The 22,779-nt window shown below is 48.7% G+C and overlaps 1 protein-coding gene across 1 annotated transcript in view; it reads left to right on the top strand.

Annotated features, from left to right (window-relative positions):
* Positions 1 to 22,779, top strand: part of nt5dc1 (5'-nucleotidase domain containing 1) — a 36,862-nt gene that overhangs the window by 13,381 nt on the left and 702 nt on the right. The window contains exons 7-10 of the mRNA XM_047022280.1: positions 8,193 to 8,367; positions 12,433 to 12,530; positions 15,766 to 15,887; positions 20,205 to 20,378. Coding sequence (XP_046878236.1) covers positions 8,193 to 8,367; positions 12,433 to 12,530; positions 15,766 to 15,887; positions 20,205 to 20,378 — 569 coding nt within the window. The remainder of the gene's footprint in view (positions 1 to 8,192; positions 8,368 to 12,432; positions 12,531 to 15,765; positions 15,888 to 20,204; positions 20,379 to 22,779) is intronic.

Genomic DNA, 22,779 nt, shown 5'->3' with positions numbered 1-22,779 from the left:
CTCATTTTTCGTGTTGGTCCTATTGCTACAAGGAATTGGTACTATGCAAAGTATTTTTCCTTCAGTTCTTTATGATTTGGCAGATGATAGCATTAATACATTATTTCTTGCAGTTTGAGTAACTCCCATGTGAAGGTGACTTGTGTTGTCAACTGTGAGTGTTTTAAGAATGGACAGACTGAAGCATCCAGGGACAAGATCTAGAATCTGGCATGAGAGGACAGGTTTGGAAAAGAGTTGAAGCGTGGAGAACATTACATTTAAAGATAGTGTTGAGGTTCCTTCTGTTCCCCAAAATGGGTGCTTCTTGTGTCCAACAGCTATTTCTGCACATTTGTGGGGACAGTAAAAGATGGATGTTGACACAGCCTCCGCTTAAAACAAAAAAGGTAAATAGGTGACGTATGAAATCAAATTGTTGCTCTCAACGTCCTTCAGTTCTGGGACAGCAAGAAAGAAAGAAAACTCTAAATAGACAAAGGTCCCACCTGGGACATTGTAGTATCTTTGAGTAGCATCTGTGATGATCGACTCTTGTATGTATCTTAATGGTGACACGGCAGAGAAACAGACAGAGACCTGATGTCAGGCTGGTTTGTAGGTAGCAGGATTTGACTACTCAGCTGAGGTGGAGATCATGAAGTCACTTTCCCCCACTTCAGAAAGATTGAGCTTATTGCTCCAGGAATAAATCTATAGTGGGTGAGGCCACAGGAGACAGAGAGATATGACTCAGCTCTCTGTTACTGCTAGCGCTCTATAACTGTACTGTAATGACCAGTGGCTAGGCTTTGTTAACCAGCCTTCCCCTAAAGTAATCACTGTAAAGACTTCAAAATTTTCAAAGTGTCCATCGTGTTGCCTTAAAACGACACAAACTGGCCTGTCTATAGAATGGTCTCCATAGGAATAACTTTTCTTGTATGGTCACGTTTACATTTTACATTTACATTTATTCATTTCATTCTCGTTTAAGATTTAAGACACATTTGGAGTGCTGCTTGTAAGTATCAGGTAATGTGGCCTCCATTTTACAGTGTGATAGGGAGGAGCCGGCTGAAGAAATGTTATGTTTAATTGTGACAGTAAACAGGTTTTGTTGGCAGTACTGCTTATCCCATTTTGGACTTCATGCCAGCCAATTTATTTCAAACATGGTATTAAGATGCAAAAATACCAGTATGTGCTCACCAAACTTGCCACAACTTTGACCATTCATACGCTTAAACGTGGCCACTATATCTTTTGCAAAGTTTGCCTTTTTCTTTTATATTTTTAATGATTAGATGTCAGATGTTGATATAACCGTGTGTATGTATATCCACACATAACAGTATGTGTGTATTTCTCTGTGCTGGGATCGAAAAAAACAACATCTTTGTAAAAAAAAAAGTCGTCAATGAGCCAACTGTGTTTCTTCTGAACTTTCTCATCTCAAGCTTTGTGTCCAGACCCCAGTGTCACCATGTTGTTCTCAAGAACATTTTTGAAATGCTTGGTGGTCATCCATATCTCTTGAGCCTATCCTTTTGGACGCCATTGGATGCTGTTGTTTGGTCGTTGTTGCACACGCTACTGTGCATGCCAGTAAAATCATGCATTTGCATAATGATGGTCTTTGATGGTCGGTTTTAGTTCACTTTATAAAGACTCATAAGCAGGCTTTTAATCTGCAACCTGGTCAATGTGAGCATGGACATGCTCCTCATCGTGTTGTCATAGCAACTGTCTCCATGTTTTCACGGCTTGCACAGCGACATGTTGTGCCATGATGTCATCCGCGCTGCACACGGTCAGGTCCTTAAGGATTCGTCATTGGAAAGTTGTGCTCGAGGGTTATTTAGGCGTCTGGGTTTACATTCGGAGCGCGGGCCTCAACCGCCGTGTAATGAGACGGTCAAATAAACAGGAACGGGCGAGGAGGAGGACAGTGGCTGGGCTGATAGTGACAAGACTACGAGACTGCACTAGCCTCTCAGTCCCAGCTGCTGTGAATCGATGATCACTCACGTTGACTGATTCGGAGCCTGTCGCTCTCCATTTCTTTTGAAAGGCTTATCCGCTATGTAGGTTGCAGTGAGAGGGTCCTATGTAGGTTGCAGTGAGAGGGTCCTATGTAGGTTGCAGTGAGAGGGTCCTATGTAGGTTGCAGTGAGAGGGTCCTTTGAAAGGATGCTGCTGCTGTGTGCAGGAAGCTCATGGGTAAGGGGTTTAAGTCGAGCCGGGCGCAGCCGTGGAAACGCGTTGTGGCAACGCATGGGCCTTTGAAGGGTGGGAACATACACTGTTATGTCTGACATTCCGTGTGATGTCCTGATTTTGTTTTGCTCTTTGATCTGTGCCATGCTAACTGAAAGATAAGCCAAGCCTCTGTTTTGCATGCAACAATAACAGTCAAAGTTTATGGCTTACAAAACCAAATAGAACAGAGAGGGCCATTAAATACTAGCAGTTGGTGGCCCTTTTAGTACAAGTCTGCCAGGTTACTTGGTAGACGATTTCTAGGGAGGGCTGTGCACGTGTGTCTGATCAGCAACAGTAATTTAGCGTGTTTGTGTTGGGTCTCAGTACAGTATTTTACTAACATGCAACCATTAAGAGGCCATGGCAGGGGTGGGAGACTTCAAAGTTGGATTTCAGCCTCGCAACCAGAATCTGTCTGAAATGTCAAAATTGCTTAAAGTTGATACATAGAGCACTGTTAGGTTATGGAATTGCAACTGGGTCCAGTTGTCAAAATGAGCACCAAATTTCTCTTTGACTGCTATGGCATGCCACGTTTTTACAACCATAAAATGTTAATTCCCACTCAGAACAGCTCACTGCTCGGAACCCCGAAATGGGATGTAAATCACTTGCTGTTGTGCGATGTTTATTAATGTTGGGTGAAAGCAGACTTTTGTTTATCAGAGTTACATTTGATCTTCTCATATTCTTGCTATATGGTTCTGTGTTTCCAACTGTGGTCTGTCTCATTTCTTATAATGTTTTTATTATGGCACCCATATTGTTACAGGGGAGGGGTGTGAACTAGCTTCACTAAACTTAGCTACAGTATGAGCTGGTTGCCATGGCGAACTACAGGTTGGTGAAAACACATTGAAATCACTTTTAATGAACCCATAGTTAAATGTTGCAAAGCATCAACAGTCTGTCACATTGGGAAATCAAGATTACAGTCTCTGCTGTTCCTTTAGATCCAGTAGATCTAAGCAGCTGCCTGCCTGGGGCTCAGCTGAACGGACCTCACCAGAGATGTGGAAGAGTTGTTTACGCTGATTGTACCTTTAGGCTGGAGAAACATGAATCACCTTCAGTGCCACACTTTGAGTTGCTGTGGTTAAGACGGACCTGGCTCAACATCCTTTACTTTAGGCTTTACAAACTTAGTTTCATTATTTATTGCATTGTTCTTCCATCAGCAGTTTCCAGCCTAGTAGGTTCCAGCTGGTAGGAGCAGAAACTTTAGTAAACAGACATTGGATAGCTATCGTATGTGGTGCCTGAAATGATTTATAATAGGAATAGTGATTAAACAACAGTGTGGTGTAAAGGGGCTAGGACTAACCCTCTGCAGATTTCAAGCAACGTGTGAATATTAAAGGTTGTGAGAAGAATTCATAGGTAGTCTAGAATCTAGTTGCAGTCATGAAACAGAATTTTAGGCTTTTGATTCAGATCAGATCATTTTGAGTATTATCTTAAAAAAAATGAAATAGCCATGGAAAGACATAATGCATTTTCACCCTATAACAGTTTCATTATAGGATGAACTTCACACAACATCCTCAAATATAGGTCCGCCCAAATCTTTTCCAAAGATGTCCTGGCTAGATATAGCTTAGGTTTTATATAATAACAGATTGCAATGTCTACACGTTGGCCTTTAAGGGAAAGTGACGAGGCATCTAGAGTCGAGTCTCACAGACCAAACTGCTCATCCTTGTCCCCAAACCACCATCCCTTCCACCCCAACTGCCATTGTTCTTTCAGGCAGATGTTTGGTTATTCCTTTTTTTGAATCGTATCAGCAAAATAGAGTCAAAACGGAGTCTGTTGTCCTCGACTGATGTGTTGTCATGACCACAGACGCCATGTCACCTTGTGATACACTGCTGCTGTTTAGAATCACGTATTATGGAAAGTCTCCAGACTACAATGTCTCTAGTTGAGCTATCTTTATGCTTTTTTACATCTTAACCCCTTGTATATTCTTATTTAAACCCAGACACTGACGGATACTGCATGGTGATGAGTCTTCAATTAGGCAGACACAAATAGAATGTAGGCCCATGTGTTTAACCTTTTAGGAGAGATGTCTGTGCCCACTTGCTCCATTAAACAAACCAGCAAAAACGATGGTGCCTTGGGTTTTATCAAGGCTTAACATTACTGCCACGATGGGTCACAAATTAAGTCTGTCCCTGTTTGACACTGACCAAAAGGATAGAGAAGGGCACGATATAGCAATCAGTCTTTCATAAACGGCAAGTGTGCTCAGTGGATCTCACTGCAGTACATTTTCTTCAGAAAAAGCGTACAATGCAAAGTTGGTCTGGATGGTCGTAACCTTTCCCTCAGTAGATTATAGCCTGCTATTCACTTCATGCCACTTACATACACAAGGTAATGTTGCTGTCGTCAACTGTTGTCAAGCGGACAGCATGAATCCATAATGTTTATTTGCGTTTTGATAGCCTACGCCTTCCCCTCTGAAGGAGAAAAAAATGATAAGAAAAATGAGCTACGTGCATTTAGCTCATTTTACTCTCATTTGTGGCGTGTCTGTTTGTGAAACGGTCCAGCACTCGGCCCCAATCTGCACTGCAACTGTTTGTGCTTCCTGTGAAGAGTGCTTTGATGTGTGAGAGAGCTGCCATGCTGCCTGTGAAGCTCCCTGATGCTGGGCATTGTCCCAGGCAGGCCCTGCCGCTGCAGCCCGCTCCCAGGCTCACGACGGGGGTTACACTTCCATATTCACACCCAACATATCGTCTGGTTGCACACTCACTCACTCACTCACGGACTAAAGTGGTCATTTACTCATAACTTACCCTCTCTCTGTTATAGCTGTACCAAGGGTGGACCAGCTCCATATTAATGCCCATGGATTTAGAACGGGATGTCATGAAAGCTCCTGTAGGTGTAATGTGTAGGTGCCTACATATATAGTGTACCAGTGCAGATCTGAGTGTCCGTCAGTGTGTGATATGACGTGCTGCTCAGGAGCTGTGAGAGAGCAAGGTCTGGACTGTCTCAGGGTCCACCTAAAGCCAGCTGGCTTACCTACTGGTCGCGTTAACTGGAGGGGAAAACTCCAGAGGAAACTGGTGAAGTTATGATCCCAGACCTCCTTTAACCTTTTGCTGTCAATAGTTAAGTTTCAATATGCTTTGTTCAACCATGTTTGAAGTTCTGTTGATTTACACTTTAGTGTATGATTTCTTGGAGGTAATATCGAAGTACAGAATCATGCAGGAGGACTGTAATTGTTTTCTTTGTACTTTGTTACCCTCCTCTGGTGAGAGTGAGGAATTGCTCTTTCATCTGCAGTGTTCTTACTGTACACTAGCCAAGTATTCGTTCACTTATAAAAGCAACTCTGTATTTGTACCACAAGATGGCAGCAAGTTCAAGTCTTTCGTAGCTTTTGCACCATCTTACAGTCAAGAAACTAGCAAAGAGCGGACTGAAATGTGGGACCAATCATTTTATTAAAAAAACTACAGAACATCTAGACAACCTTCATTTATTGTGATAGTCTAGCAGGCAGCATTTCACCCATTACAGATAGACTTTACACTTTTGGTCTCTAATGAAGCTAATTTGTGATTGTTGCGTAACCCATTGATGGTTGTCATCCTGTGACATCTGGTGAGGTCAGCCTTCTGTCATAGGTGGAGAAGGGTACAAGATGAGGGGGGCGGGGGGGGGGGGGGTCTGTTCTGCTGTAGTCCAGCTCTCTCTCTCTCTGATGCGGGCACACACACACCATCTCTCATACACACTCATACACACACTCATTCACATACACACACTCTCACGCACACCCACTCTTGTCTCTCTCTCACACATTCCCTTACACATACACTCTCTCATGCTGTCTCACACACACACACACCGTCTCTCTGTCTCACACACACACACACACCGTCTCTCTGTCTCACACACACACACACACACCGTCTCTCTGTCTCACACACACACACACACCGTCTCTCTGTCTCACACACACACACACACACACCGTCTCTCTGTCTCACACACACACACACCATCTCTCTGTCTCACACACACACACCGTCTCTCTGTCTCACACACACACACACACCATCTCTCTGTCTCACACACACACACACCGTCTCTCTGTCTCACACACACACACACACCGTCTCTCTATCTCACACACACACACACACACACACACACCGTCTCTCTGTCTCACACACACACACACCGTCTCTCTGTCTCACACACACACACACACCGTCTCTCTGTCTCACACACACACACACACACACCATCTCTCTGTCTCACACACACACACCGTCTCTCTGTCTCACACACACACACACACACACACCATCTCTCTGTCTCACACACACACACACCGTCTCTCTGTCTCACACACACACCGTCTCTCTGTCTCACACACACACACACACCGTCTCTCTGTCTCACACACACGCACACACACACACCGTGTCTCTGTCTCACACACACACACACACCGTCTCTCTGTCTCTCACACACACACACCGTCTTTCTGTCTCACACACACGCACACACACACACACACCGTGTCTCTGTCTCACACACACACACACACCGTCTCTCTGTCTCACACACACACACCGTCTCTCTGTCTCTCACACACACACACACACACACCGTCTCTCTGTCTCACACACACACACACCGTCTCTCTGTCTTACACACACACACACACACACACACATGCAGCGATGCTCCTTGAGCAGGCACACTGCCCGGTGCCAGGGTAAACACCTGGCCCGATGAGTCCTCTCCACTCATCTGCACCCGGGATGTTTCCTTAAGCCTTGTATCCTGCACGTGAAAAAACTCCACACCACTTCTCACATACTGGGAACATTCTTCAGCTGCAGGGCAAATAGAGGTCCACTTCCTGTTTTAATAAGGTTGGAAGCTTGTCAGTGTTTAATTAAAATATGGCTCCTACTACTCATCGATATGACAGATTGTCAATCCAACACAGTCTGATCGTAGAGGTGAGAGGAGTGTTGCCTTAAGTCTGGACTGTTTGAAATGGAATGGCTTTCACTACTCAAGTATGCTGTTCCCATGTTACAAAACACTATCATGAAAACACCCAGACAAAGTTTTATTTTTATTGTTCCCTCTTTTCATAAATAACCATGTGCTAATTGGTAGCGGTGTAGCTGTGCTGTTTGCGAAGGCTCCCTTCCGTTCTAATAAACAGACCTGTTGTTCTTCACGGTGCCGCTGGGAGCAGTTCTCCAGGTCAACACAGATGTTTTGACTGTGCCTGCTTATTAAACACAGATCAGACTGGGCTGGATGCTGCTCTGCAGTGTCTGACTGTCTGCTGAAGCACAGAGACAGCCAGGCAGGCAGGGGGCGCCAGCGAGCAGCCAGGGCTCTTAGAAGCAGAGGCTGCCCAGCCGCCCTGCCTCTGTGGGGAGGAACATGACCCTGTGACCCCGACGAGTGGGTGTCCTGTGTTCTACATCATTAGTTCAGAGCATCGCCACGCACACACTCGCACGCACAAATACTCACACACGCGCGCGTACACACACACACACGTTCACCATGTGTGAGTCCAGTCAATGTGTGTGTCAAGGTTGAAGACTGGGCTGTCTGCTGCTTGTTAGCACGGTCTGGTGTTTTAATGAAAACCATTGGCTGGCTTGGAAGCCTCTAAACTTCAAACAGTCCTGGGAGGGCAGGAAAGGGAGTTCACTGTCTGTCTTTTGACCCTGTTGATCAGGATGTGACACAGCAGAATTCCTCCATGTAGCCTTATCACATGTAAGACACACGTGCTGCATTTGGATTATTTGATTATATTGGAAATGTGGTTTCTGAGATGTCAAAGCAGCCATCTGTGTGTGAAGATCAAGCCAATCTGTTGACACTATATATTAACTGTGTATGTTGTCTGTCTATGTGTGTGTGTGTGTGCTCAGAGGATGCTGGGACGTACTTCCCCAGTGTGAAGCGGGACCCAGGCAGGTACCTGCAGCCCTGCTCAGACGCCGTCAAGTCCTGGCTCCGCTGCATGAAGAACGCTGGCAAGGTCCTCCTGCTCATCACCAGCTCTCACAGCGACTACTGCAGACTCATCTGTGATCACGTCCTGGGGTAAGGAGACCAGGCCAAGACCAGACCAAGACCAGACCAGACCAAGACCAAGACCAAGACCAAGACCAAGACCAAGACCAAGACCAAGACCAAGACCAAGACCAAGACCAGACCAAGACCAAGACCAAGACCAAGACCAAGACCAGACCAAGACCAAGACCAGACCAGACCAGGCCAAGACCAGACCAAGACCAGACCAAGACCAGACCAAGACCAAGACCAGACCAGGCCAAGACCAGACCCGACCAAACCAAAAACAGGCCAGGCCACACCAGACAAGGCCAGACCAGACCTGACCAAACCAAGAACAGACCAAGCCAGGCCAGACCAGACAAGGCCAGAGCAGACCACACACTATCACCGCAGGACACTGTGTGCTTACCGCTGCATGCCATAAATCCCACCTCCCAGACCAGCTGCCTTTATGATCTGTCAGTGTGTAGGGTTCTGCTCAGGACAAGACCAGACTCACCAGGATGGAAACTGATTCTACTGTTCTCTCCGCCAACTCCCACTCTGCACCGCCCTCACATTCCGTTTTCACACACACACACACACACACACACACACACACACACACACACACACACACACACCATACACACACACACACACACACACACCATACACACACACACACCATACACACACACACCATACACACACACCATACACACAAACACCATACACACACACACCATACACACACACCATACACACACACACCATACACACACACACCATACACACACACCATACACACACACCATACACACACACACCATACACACACCATACACACACACACACACCATACACACACACACACCCTCAACTTCCCACTGTGCAGACAGCACCAGTTTCCCACTAGCCCAGCCGACGTTTGGAGCGCAAGGGAGGGATTCCTACTATGGAATGTGTGCAGCGTTTGGTTTGTCCCTTTAGGCTCTCCGTAGGCTGGTCACTGAGCAGCTGTGTGGGCTGACCCAGAGGACTGGACAGCGTAGCAGCACTGCTCCTAGCTGCAGTGTACACACTGTGGTTCAGGGTTATTATTCTTGCCTAAACCGTCTTACACACTTGGGCTGGTGGGAAATGAAGTGTGTTGAATTGAATGCTCTATTGTGGTCTTCCTGCCTATGATCCAAAAGCACACACACCCACCAACACTCAGAGTGCAAATTGATACAATGAAAAATCGGGGGGGTTACGATTACAGGTAAGAACGATATCTAAATGTATCCACCCCCCCGACCTGTTGTTTTGACCTCTTTTGGGGGGGTCCAAGTCTTAATTTGGGGGGTCAAACCCCCTCCAATCCCCCCCCTGTAATTCGAACCCTGACTCTACCCACTGAAGACACAAGACTTCATGACCATCTTCATCCAAGCCTTCACTGGTTTCATAGCCAACACACATCCAATCGAGCTAGCCTCGGTATCACCAGTGCTGGGAACTGAGAGGGGGAGGGGGCGGGTGGGTGGGTTGGGCTGAAAGTGAACTGTTGGTTCTGGATCCCAGTTCCATCTCGAGGGATCACTGTGGCTCAGCCCCCCCCCTTCATTTCCTGTCAAGCAGCACGGCCAGGCCATTCTGTTGTTCCTTCACCTCTCCACCCCGCTCCGCCATGCTGGTTTGGTTTCTGTGGAACTCACCCCTGCACCCAGACCCGCGACCTTTAACACCGCAACATGTGTCACCTCCCAGGCAGTTGCCACGTGGAGCAGAATCTTGGCTGTGTGTCTGTTTGTACTAAATAGAGGGAGAGAGAGAGAGAGAGAGAGAGGGAGGGTGAGGGAGGGAGGGAGTGAGGGAGAGAGGGAGGGAGGGAGGGAGAGAGTGGGAGGGAGGGAGAGGGGGAGGGAGGGAGTGGGAGGGTGAGTGCAGTGGTTGCTCATCTACTATGGAAGCAAATCAGTGACATAATGTTTTGAATTCTAAAAGGCATTGAATACTTAACTAAAATGTAAACACCACTAAATGTGTTCTCTTTAAAATTTAAATATGCTACAAATGTAAAAAAAAGAATTCATCCAAAACTTCAAGGTTCAGATACTCGAACGGTCAAATACTGATCCTAGAAATTAAAGAAAAAACTGCAACCTTCAGAAATTCAAATAGAACCAAATTCAGGCTGTTCAAATTTGAGGCAAGAAAATTTGAATCAAAAAAATTCCAGGCTAAATATTTAAAGCCAAAAAATTATTGGCCAAAAAAATCTAGGCAGAAATATTTGCATCAGAACAAATCAGATTTTTTTCAACCAATAAAGATTACAATAAAGATAGAAATGTTTTCCTGTGCTCACTGGTTTAGGGATAATTATGCTTTGCTGTCGAGCTGGTTGGTCTGGTTTTAATTCACCTGACGGCTAACGCCGCTTAGTCTAAAGCCTGATCTTTCAGGCAGGATCATCTGATTCATCTTGCTCACCCAGCTTTGGGGAGAATTCCCACAATTTCCAGAACACGCTTGCACTTTGCCCCTCAATGCAAGGTGTTGCATTGTGATCCTTGCTTTCCAAGTAATACTCTGATTACTTGTCCCACGCTTCTACATTTACATTTACATTTAGTCATTTAGCAGACGCTCTTAACCAGAGCGACTTACAGTAAGTACAGGGACATTCCCCCCGAAGCAAGTAGGGTGAAGTGCCTTGCCCAAGGACACAACGTCATTGGGCACGGCGGGGAATCGATCCAGCAATCTTCTGATTACTAGCCCGGCTCCCTCACCGCTCAGCCATCTGAAGGGTGCTTCTCTCAAGAGAGTCGGGAGAAGGACCCAACCTTTCAGGCCTCCAGGCGGCAGGCAGGTCCTTACCGGGGCAAGGCCAGAGAGCTGTTAGAAGTCACACAACAAGCCCAGGGCTCTTCCAGACCCACACACCCTCCCTCGGGGGGCAAGGCCAGAGAGCTGTTAGAAGTCACACAGCAAGCCCAGGGCTCTTCCAGACCCACACACCCTCCCTCGGGGGGCAAGGCCAGAGAGCTGTTAGAAGTCACACAACAAGCCCAGGGCTCTTCCAGACCCACACACCCTCCCTCGGGGGGCAAGGCCAGAGAGCTGTTAGAAGTCACACAACAAGCCCAGGGCTCTTCCAGACCCACACACCCTCCCTCGGGGGGCAAGGCCAGAGAGCTGTTAGAAGTCACACAGCAAGCCCAGGGCTCTTCCAGACCCACACACCCTCCCTCGGGGGGCAAGGCCAGAGAGCTGTTAGAAGTCACACAGCAAGCCCAGGGCTCTTCCAGACCCACACACCCTCCCTCTAGACCCCTTGGTGGGAATAGGTGCCTCTTTAGCCGGGGCGTGCAGCACATTGAGATCAAAACAGTCTGTGTGCAGTCATCTGTTTGCTTTTTATTGTTATTTTTAGCCCTCCTTACTTTGCCTCTCTCACAGGGCAGCAAAACAGTGCTGTAGCCCATATGTTGCACGGAAATGAATACAGCATGTAGGACTAGATCCACTTTGTTTTGTTTTTTTTTGGGTTTAACCATACTTATACCGTTTTTTCCCCCAGTATTTTATTCCACAGCATACAATTTCTTAGTTTGTGATCTCCTTTATTCTGTTCATTTCCAGTCCCCGTGCTATGCTTGATTTGTGTTTTGCTGTGGCTAGTATAGGCTTACCACCCAGGTAGGGCCGCAGTGAGAGGTCCTAAGGACATGTCAGTCTTAACCAGGTCCAGTCCAGGTCCAGTCCAGGCCCAGTCCAGACCAGGCACGGTCCAGGCCCAGTCCAGCTCTGCTGCTCTGTGACTCTCAGACTGCTTCCCAGTTCGTCACTAGATACAGTGTTACTGGAGAAATCTCTGTAATTGTGCTTGCCTTGATGTGTTTACATTCCTCATCACATGTTTGAATGGTTCCCCGACTATTCCTATCCATCACTTTGTTTACGTTCACCACATCATGGAAACATTTCCCATTAACTCTGCATGGATCGGTTCCATGGAAATATTCTTTTCCATGGTTTTGTTATGTCCGATCCATGTCCATGTGTTCCAGGCTTCGCTCTGCGTCCGTACTGAGCGCTGTGTTCCTGCTCTGCTTGCAGGAAGGACTTTGAGGAGCTGTTTGACGTCATCATCACCAATGCCTTGAAGCCTGGCTTCTTTTCCTTGGTGCCCCAGCAGAGACCTTTCCGGACCCTGGGTGAGTCTCTGCCCACTGGGCCGTCCCACTGCCCAGAGCAGCATCAGTATGGGGTTGTCCTCCTCCAGGCCTTCCTCTCCTCTCCACAGAGTGGAACACCAGACCTCTGACTACTCCAGAGAGAGTACTAGCTGAAGAGCTGCATATTTAACACCCCAGTGGAATGATGACTTAGGAATCTCAGGTTAGAGATGACTGAAGATTGGTTCCCTTTAAGAAATCATAAAAGAGAGTTCCCTTCTCAAACCCCAGATCCTCTCCTGGCCCCCCCCCACTAGAACACAGACCTTCGCCCCAGCCAGCACCTCATGGGGTGAGAGCAATGCTTTCTTTCACAGGCAGCAGATTCAGTCCAGGTTCTTATTGGCCGATAGCGTTTGATTCTCTGTGATCCACAGTGAGTATCTGATCCAACCCTTATCCTCGTCAATCTGTCCACGCAGCTGGTGTGTGATCCCAGGGCTGGATGTAGACGTGTGCTCTGTAAGGGGAGCTGAGCTGCTGCTGCTGCTGAGGAATGCTGCCTCAGCTGGACTCTCTCTCTCTAGCCCTCTCTCTAGCTCTCTCTCTAGCTCTCTCTCTAGCTCTCTCTCTCTCTAGCTCTCTCTCTAGCCCTCTCTCTAGCTCTCTCTCTCTCTCTCTCTAGCCCTCTCTCTAGCTCTCTCGTTCTCTCTCTTTCTAGCTCTCTTTCTCTCTAGCTCTCTAGCTCTATCTCTCTGTCTCTCTCTCTCTCCGGTCTCTGTCTCTCTCTCTCTAGCTCTCTCTCTGTCTTTCTCTCTCCGGTCTCTGTCTCTCTCTCTCTAGCTCTCTCTCTGTCTTTCTCTCTCCTGTCTCTGTCTTTCTCTCTAGCTCTCTTTGTCTTCCTTACTCTGTCTCTCTCTGTCTCACTCTTTCTCTGCCTCTCACTCTCTCTGTCTATATATCTCTCTCACCCTCTTCTTCTGTCTGTCTGTTTATCTCTCTCTCTCTCTCTCTCTCTCTCTCTCTCTCTCTCTCTCTCTCTCTCTCTCTCCTGCAGCCAGGGATAACACAGGAGCGTTGCATTATGTGTGAAGCACAATGATCCAGTCACTCAAATATTCCTCTGTGAGCCGAGCCACGTTGGCAGAAAGGCCCTCCGAAACGTTAACTCTCTGCTGTAGAGACACCACACACTGGCTTCAGCGCTTCACTTCAATATCACTTTTTATCTTTTACGTCAAGTATTGTGTTTGTGACCGATGACAAAAAGGTTTGAAAGTGTTTCTTTAAATCATTGAAAACAGAGTGCAGGTCCATACATCAGGACGTACCTCTTATTAAACAGGACCTACGGACCCATTTGTTCAGGCGTTGCCAGGTCTCTATAAATATTTACCCAGCGCATACAACCTCACTTGGTTTACTGGGAAAACACCACCAGATCTGACATGCTAATAGATGCCCTGGTGTTTGTATGGATGGAGTGTGTTTCTGTTCTGTGAGCTGCAGCAGAAACAACATACCTCTCATTCCCCTGTCTCTCCACGTACCGTGTCCTCACAGCTGTTACTGTGTGTGTGTCAGCCTGTGCTTTTTCACTTTCTTCTGTCACAATATTTGTAGGTTATTTAACCTTAGCATGACCCTGGTGAAGGCACTGTTCCACTGGTGTAGAGAGGGGCTGTGCTGTTCCACTGGTGTAGAGAGGGGCTGTGCTGTTCCACTGGTGTAGAGAGGGGCTGTGCTGTTCCACTGGTGTAGAGAGGGGCTGTGCTGTTCCACTGGTGTAGAGAGGGGCTGTGCTGTTCCACTGGTGTAGAGAGGGGCTGTGCTGTTCCACTGGTGTAGAGAGGGGCTGTGCTGTTCCACTGGTGTAGAGAGGGGCTGTGCTGTTCCACTGGTGTAGAGAGGGGCTGTGCTGTTCCACTGGTGTACAAAGGGGCTGTGCTGTTCCACTGGTGTACAGAGAGGCTGTGCTGTTCCACTGGTGTATAGAGGGGCTGTGCTGTTCCACTGGTGTACAGAGAGGCTGTGCTGTTCCACTGGTGTACAGAGAGGCTGTGCTGTTCCACTGGTGTACAGAGAGGCTGTGCTGTTCCACTTGTGTATAGAGGGGCTGTGCTGTTCCACTGGTGTAGAGAGGGGTTGATGCTTGTCCTACTGCAGCCACCAACCAGGTGTCCTGAGCACGGCGTGAACAGAAGCAGTCTGGTCTCCCTCTCCAAAGGGCTGTGCCCCTTGTTATTATGATCATATATGACATGGGAGAGTTATGCATGACAGTTATGCAGTTCGCCTTTCAACTGTGAGTCTAACTAAGTTACAAATCCATTTCCTAGTCTGAAATTCCAGTAACCTATGAATGCGATTTAGCCAAGCTGCTGTGTATTTGAAGCCAAGCATTGGTCATATTTGTTGTGTGTGCTATGGAATGCACTGGGCCCTCCCTGTCATGTCTGGAGAGAGAGTAATGATCCGGCCTGTGGTGCAATAGAGATTCCACCAGCCTCAACATTCTAATTGCATTTCAAATTTGGATCCCACTTTCATGTGGCCTTAGAGTTATACAGTCAATTAATCAGAGTTTTTGGGACTGTGGAGAGGGGGGCTGGTAGTTGAGGGGTTGGGAGAGGGGACCTGGAGGGGTGGAGAGGGGGCTGGGAGGGGAGAGGGGGGCTGGGAGGGGAGAGGGGGGGCTGGGAGGGGAGAGGGGGGGGCTGGGAGGGGAGGGCTGGGAGGGGAGGGGAGGGCTGGGAGGGGAGGGCTGGAAGGGGAGAGGGGGGCTGGGAGGGGAGAGGAGCGGAGAAGAGGGCTAGAAGAGGAAGGGGTCCAGGCAGAGCCTATGGGAAGCACCTCCCTAAACCTGAGCAGGTTTGTTTTCTCCTGGTTTCGCTGATGTCATGGCTGCTGTAATCTTTACCAGCAGCATGGAGGTCAGGACTGAGGCAGAGAGGGAATCCACATCAAATCTGCTTAGGAAATGAGCAGAATGTAAGGGACCATCATTATACTCATTTCCCCAGCACTCATTTCTATTCCATAACACAGTTTATTCCACTAGGCAGCGGTGTGGAATGTAGTCCACATCCACAACGTTCGAACCCATTCCCTTCCGTTCTGTCTCCCATGCTTGTGCTGAGTGGGGTGGGGGGGAGGTGGAGAAGTGTGGTGGGGTGGGGGGGCGAGGTGGAGTGTGGGCGTGTCTGCTGGTGTATTTAGCGGTGTGTGGGTGAGCTGTGGTGACCGTGCGGCCGCTTGTCTGTCCCGGCGACAGTGAACGACGTGGAGGAGAGTGAGGGCCTGCCCTCCCTGGACAAGCCTGGCTGGTACTCCCAGGGCAACTGGCCCCACCTCCACGAGCTGCTGAAGACCATGACGGGGAAACCGGAACCCACGGTAGGTCTGATCCCGCACACCAGCTGTGACACTGAACACCGGGGGAAGAAAACGGTTATATTGTGGTTAGAATGTAATGGCGATTCTCGTTTACATGTGCCTGACTGTTCTGTTGAGGAAACTCGCAAGTGTCACTGACAGGAATCTGTGTAGTACAGGAATCTGTGTAGTACAGGAATCTGTGTAGTACAGGAATCTGTGTGGTACAGGAATCTGTGTAGTACAGGAATCTGTGTAGTACAGGAATCTGTGTAGTACAGGAATCTGTGTAGTACAGGAATCTGTGTAGTACAGGCTGTTAGGCTGGCTAGCAGGTTGACTGTGGCCTCAGCTCCTGACAGATCAGAGCTTCTCTATAAACCAGCTCGGGGAGAGATTCACACTGATGTGAGGGAGGTAGAAGCAAGGTGTTGTACACCTGCAGACCTTGGCAGGAGCGTGGACATAGGCTGGCGTGCCAGCAGGACGCCTGCTGAAGGGGCTCCGAACACTAAGTGTTCAGAGCCAGGGAGCCGGAGCCAGTGAACAGCCTGCAGGACGGCTGTGTTCCTGAAGAGAGCTGGAGCCAGTGAAGAGCCTGCAGGAGAGCTGTTCCTGAAGGCAGCTGGAGCCAGTGAAGAGCCTGCAAGAGAGCTGTGTTCCTGAAGGCAGCTGGAGCCAGTGAAAAGCCTGCAGGAGAGCTGTGTTCCTGAAGAGAGCTGGAGCCAGTGAAGAGCCTGCAGGACGGCTGTGTTCCTGAAGGCAGCTGGAGCCAGTGAACAGCCTGCAGGAGACCTGTGTTCCTGAAGAGAGCTGGAGCCAGTGAAGAGCCTGCAGGACGGCTGTGTTCCTGAAGGCAGCTGGAGCCAGTGAACAGCCTGCAGGAGAGCTGTGTTCCTGAAGAGAGCTGGAGCCAGTGAAGAGCCTGCAGGACGGCTGTGTTCCTGAAGGCAGCTGGAGCCAGTGAAAAGCCTGCAGGAGAGCTGTGTTCCTGAAGAGAGCTGGAGCCAGTGAAGAGCCTGCAGGACGGCTGTGTTCCTGAAGGCAGCTGGAGCCAGTGAACAGCCTGCAGGAGAGCTGTGTTCCTGAAGAGAGCTGGAGCCAGTGAAGAGCCTGCAGGACGGCTGTGTTCCTGAAGGCAGCTGGAGCCAGTGAACAGCCTGCAGGAGAGCTGTTCCTGAAGGCAGCTGGAGCCAGTGAAGAGCCTGCAGGACGGCTGTGTTCCTGAAGGCAGCTGGAGCCAGTGAACAGCCTGCAGGAGAGCTGTGTTCCTGAAGAGAGCTGGAGCCAGTGAAGAGCCTGCAGGACGGCTGTGTTCCTGAAGGCAGCTGGAGCCAGTGAACAGCCTGCAGGAGAGCTGTTCCTGAAGGCAGCTGGAGCCAGTGAAGAGCCTGCAGGACGGCTGTGCTCCAGCCAGGACTCCTCTCTCTCTCCCTCTCTCAGACACGGTCGGCCCCGGGTGCTCCCAGGGCCGCCCATCCACGTCCCAGGCCCCCGCCCCGCTCTCCTCACCCCCAGCCCGCTCTTCACCGGCCTGGGGCTCAATGCCCCCTCTGTTCCCCCGGCCACGTGGAGAAAGCTCTCGCGGAATGCGGTGTCAACCTGCACAACCTGCACTTAGCGCCGCTGCTTAAAAGCAGTCCTCCAGGGTGACCTGAGGCCCTGTGTTTGGGGCCGCTCTCCACTTTCACCTGACAGGACTTCCAACAGGTGGGCTGAATAGGAGGCATTCAAGTCAGATTACAGACTGTTCTCTGCTCGGGTCCAGAGACCAGCAGGGACACGGCTCAGATGTGTAGATAACATTGCACTTCTTAGTAAACTGGGGTTTGAGTCTGATAAAGTTGGTTATGTACCCCTGTGGTCCAGCAGAGGAAACATTGTCACTTTAAAAACATTCTGTCAGCCAAGTCAATCTGTTTATGATATTGTATTTCCTCTATGAGTCATAGGGCCCTATCTTGCACCCAGCGCAATTGACTTTTTCAACAACACAAGTATCATTCCTATTTTGCACTCGACGCAAAGCGGACTTTTCCCTCCTTAGACGCACGTCGGTAAATTAGGGAATGACGATAGTTAAACTAATTCTAAGAACTAAACAATGCAAAAATATAACAATTTAAAAAAAAATATATCTATAAAAATACGAATTTGAATGAGCAGCATGAGCGGGCAATTTAGTGCAATGAGAAAACTGCTCTGCCTTTCCCAACATGTCACTTCTCTATCTGTTACGGCCCTGACGAGAACGTCGGTCTCCTCGGCTGTGAACCGCTCCTGGCAAACCCGGCGTTATAATAGCAATCCGCCATGGAACAAGCGCTGCTCTTAAAGGGAATGTGATGCTCTGATTGGTTTATTGCACTTTACGCCCAAACCACACCCACGCAACCGGAGTCCCGCCCACAAAGTTACTTGCGCTTTGTGTTTTGATACTTGCGTTTCAGATCGTTAAAATACAGCCCATAGTGAGTTTGTTAGTCCATCCACAACCTACTGATACGGCTTTGCTGTACGTTCGTCGTAACATGACAGTTTCATTACCTGCATATCAGAGGCATTACTGTCATCAACTTAGATATTTAAGGTGGATTATGTCCTTATCTCTCCTCCCCCCCTGTCTCCTCCCCCCTGCCTCCAGCCTGCACCCCAGGCCCCACACAGCGGAGCACAAAGAAGTCATTAAGGCCTGGCCCCTGGCTGGCCTTACTCCAGGTCTGTTTACCCAGGGGCCTAATCGCTGGCCTGAGTGAGGCAGAGATAGCAGGGAGGCCATGGCTCTCAGACGGGGGGAGGGGTGCTCTAGCAGGGGGAAGATGGCCGGAGATAATAAAGGGGGGGGGGGGGGGGGGGGGTTTGTGGAAAACATTTTTTTATAACTACAGTTCTGCTTCATCTTAGGTTAAAGTTGATTAAGTGTAGCCTGAAATCAGACAATTAATAATAATGATGATTTGTCTGTTTTGTAGTCATCTCAGTCTGGTCCCAAGTCAGTCTAATAATATAGTTTCCAGCCCCATGAAAGCTGCTCTATAATAATCTGCCACTGTGCTAGAATTCCTGGCCCTGTAAATATTTATCATACTGATCCGAAGCCTCTAGCAGTCTAGGGGGTGGGGTTAGGGTTAGGGGGTGGGGTTAGGGTTAGGGGGTGGGGTTAGGGTTAGGGGGTGGGGTCTGGAAAGCACAAGAAGTGCAGTCCCCAGCAGTTCTTTCTGGTTTGGTTCGAGCTGTGCCGAAGTCACAGCCAGTTCTGGGAAAGTCTGGTGGAAACCTGATGCCTGGAGCTTGTATCCCCACCGGCCCACCTCCCAGCCTCCCAGATTCCCAGCCTCCCAGATTCCCAGCCTCCCAGCCTTCCAGCCTTCCAGCCTCCCAGATTCCCAGCCTACCAGCTCTAGCAGGCTAGTCTGGCTGCCCTGCCTGTTTGTTTATGGGTTGTGAGCCTAGTCGTAGATACAGCAAATGGTCTGAGGGGTGGAGGGGGTTCCTGAGGGCCCCAGGAGCCCCCCCACACACACACACACACACCCCTCCCCCCCCCCCCCCCCCCCAGCTCCCCCTGCGTACCTCGTTCTCTTTCTGGGGGTCTGTCTCGTTTAGAGACGCCTCCCTCCACACTCATGTGCACAGGTACTGTATGCACACAGTGTAACCTTTCACATTCCGTACAAGGTTGTGAGAGGTATGTGACTGAGAAATGTGTATTTGTAGTCTTTCCTTCTCTCTTGTTGTGTTTTGTAAATTCATCTTTTTTTACTTAGTTTCACTTAAATTCTTTTGTGAATTGCTTTTCAGAGTGAGGATACATTTTAATTTTTAACCAGCTAAGCCCGTCTTGCAATACGCCTGTCCAAACGTGTTTTTCTTTCCATTCGTATCGAGTACAAAAGAGACGTGATGGTGGAAGGAGAAGTGATGAGTTTCGCAGTCTCATCGTGTCTGGTCTAGCTTGCCCTTAGGGACCTTAGTAAGAGACATGTCAGCAGTATTGAATGTGAAGGAGGAGAGCCAGCCAAGTTGCATTTTGTATAATTTTATCAGTGTGGAAGAAATTTAAGATTTCCCACGCGTCAATAACAATCAGTAGATCAGCTATTGCCTCTTAATTTGTTCATGTATTCCATCTTGTTTTTCATGTGAACCCATTCAAAGTGTTCCTGTTGTAACCGACATTGTGTATTGATGAAAGTCGTGTTTATCTGGGGGGATAACAAACATCTGCTGACTGTATCTGATATATATATTCCATCCTCTCACCTTCCTCCCTGAGAGAAACGTTGGCTAAAACAGTTGAGTTGATTCCTCCCTGCGTCCTGTCCCTCGGCCCTACAGGTGGCATACTTTGGGGATAGCATGCGATCGGACATGTTCCCCGCTAGCAGCTTTGGGAAATGGGAGACAGTGATGATCGCAGAGGAAATGGAGGGAGAGGGCGTTCCAAAGAGCCAGGCGGCCAAGTCCAGCCAGGCCCAAGTGGAGCCTCTGGAGAAGAAGGGAAAGTTTGAGGTGAGTTTACACGAGCAGCTGTTTCCGTTTAATGCAGTCGCCCACCTTCCCCCTGCCTGGCTGTTAGAATCCTCCTCCCCCCCCTCTCATTGGCTGAGTGCCACAACATACCCTCTGTAGATTGTGAGAGTGCATATGTGCGTTTGTGCAATACTGCTTTCTGTGAGCCCTTTTGTAAATGCTTTCAGCAATTACTACGTGGTAAGTATACCGTGGTGGTTCCATATCATTACAGTTTCAAATCTAATGGAGGACCCAGTGAAACCAGACATGCTGAAACAGAGTGTGAGATTACCGTGGCTTAAGGCTTTGTAGAGAAACGACAGGAAACGCATTTAAGGGCAACTGATACACCACTAGGAAGGAAAAAACAAAGAAATCCTCCCAACTTGTCATTCTCTCTCTTTCTCTCTCTCTCTCTCTCTCTCCCTCTCTCTCTCTCTCTCTCTCTCTCTCCCTCTCTCTCTCTCTCTCTCTCTTTCTTTCTCTCTCTCTCTCTCTCTCTCTCTCTCTCTCTCTCTCTCTCTATCTCTCTCTATCTCTCTCTCCCATATTTTGTGCCCTCTGCATAATAACTATCTCCGTTGATAAAATAATACATGCAATTATGCCCCCAAAAATATATCTAGAAATGCTCACAACTATGGGATGTCGTAACACCCAGCAGTGACCTGTCTGTCTCTCAGCGCTGGCCCGTCTGTCGCTCTGTCAGCACTGGCCAGGCCAGGGCCTGTCTGTCTCTCAGAGCTGGCCAGGCTTTTGCTTGTCTGTCTCTCAGCACTGGCCAGGCCGGGGGCCTGTCTCTCTCTCAGCGCTGGCTAGGCCGGGGGCCTGTCTGTCTCTCCGAGCTGGCCAGGCTGGGGCCTGTCTGTCTCTCCGAGCTGGCCAGGCCAGGGCCTGTCTGTCTCTCCGAGCTGGCCAGGCTGGGGCCTGCTGAAAGCCTGGGTCTTGGCAGTCCCTTCCTCCAGAGGTATCAGACTGCAGGATGTTTAGTTCCAGACAGAGGAGGGGAGGTGGGCTAGCATGTGTTAGCGGGATGGATCTGAGAAAACCCTGGAACGTGATCAGGACGGACACTGGATCACTGCCTGTTTCAAGAGCCCATCTTCCATGACCTCCTTTGTTTAAACCGGACTCTTTCTCCTACTTCTGCTGCTATTTAGATTAGGATAGTTCTCTCTTTTTACTGTCTAAGACATCTCTCTTGACTATAGTTCAAGTTGTTTGGACAGGGAAATTGCAGTAGTAGATGTCAAGGTTTCTGTTCTGTGTTCCCTGGTTTAATGGACGCTGGTTATCTTCTGACTTCCTGACTGGAATCTGTATCTTTGCCAAGTGTGATAAGATGGTGGAGCCTTCCCCTCTGCTTCAGAGTTATGGAGTCGGTTTTTTCACAATGATAACCAGGCCTGTGTGTTTTAGTGGCGTTATCCTGTATCAGAGACAATCATACATGTTTTTTTCACAGATGATAGCCATGCTTTTGTCATTTAACACCAGTTTACCGCATCTACAGTATGTGCTGTAGGGTTACGATGATAAAAATGTGAATGGAGAAATGACCATGACCACTCTGGACTTCATTTCAGGTTCTACTTCTTGTTGGTAAAGGAAATATAAACAAAGTAAATGATTTAACATAGAACCAAATGTCTTCCATTAAAATGATGCAATAAGTATGACCGTGTATAGCTTGCAAACTCTGGTTTGATTAATCTATTTATTATCTCTAACTACATCCTGTTGTGAAAGATTTTTGCTATTTTGCAGTTTTTACCGTAACCCATATCAACACACAGTGGATAAGTAATACAGTTGAGAGGAAGTTCAATATAGTCTTATCTCTCCCTAGCTCTCACTTTGTCTCTCTCTCACCCCTGTTCCTCTCTCTCACCTCTGCTCTCTCTCACCCTGCTCTCTCTCTCTCTCACCCCTGCTCTCTCTCTCTCTCTATCAACCCTGCTCTCTCTCTCTCTCACCCCTGCTCTCTCTCTCTCTCACCCCTGCTCTCTCTCTCTCTCAACCCTGCTCTCTCTCTCTCACCCCTGCTCTCTCTCTCTCTCTCTCACCCCTGCTCTCTTTCTCACCCCTGCTCTCTCTCTCTCACCCTGCTCTCTCTCTCTCGTACCCCTGCTCTCTCTCTCTCACCCCTGCTCTCTCTTTCTCTCTCACCCTGCTCTCTCTCTCTCACCCCTGCTCTCTCTCTCACCCCTGCTCTCTTTTTCTCTCACCCTGCTCTCTCTTTCTCTCACCCTGCTCTCTCTCTCTCTCTCTCACCCTGCTCTCTCTCTCTCAACCCTGCTCTTTCTCTCTCACCCCTGCTCTCTCTCTCACCCCTGCTCTCTCTCTCACCTCTTTTCTCTCTCTCATTTATATATCTTACTCCTGAACCCATCTCTCT

Source organism: Hypomesus transpacificus, chromosome 6 (assembly GCF_021917145.1).
Source record: "Hypomesus transpacificus isolate Combined female chromosome 6, fHypTra1, whole genome shotgun sequence".
Lineage (NCBI taxonomy): Eukaryota > Metazoa > Chordata > Actinopteri > Osmeriformes > Osmeridae > Hypomesus > Hypomesus transpacificus.
The sequence above is the reverse complement of the archived record's forward strand: the minus strand, read 5'-3'. Positions and strand labels throughout refer to the sequence as shown.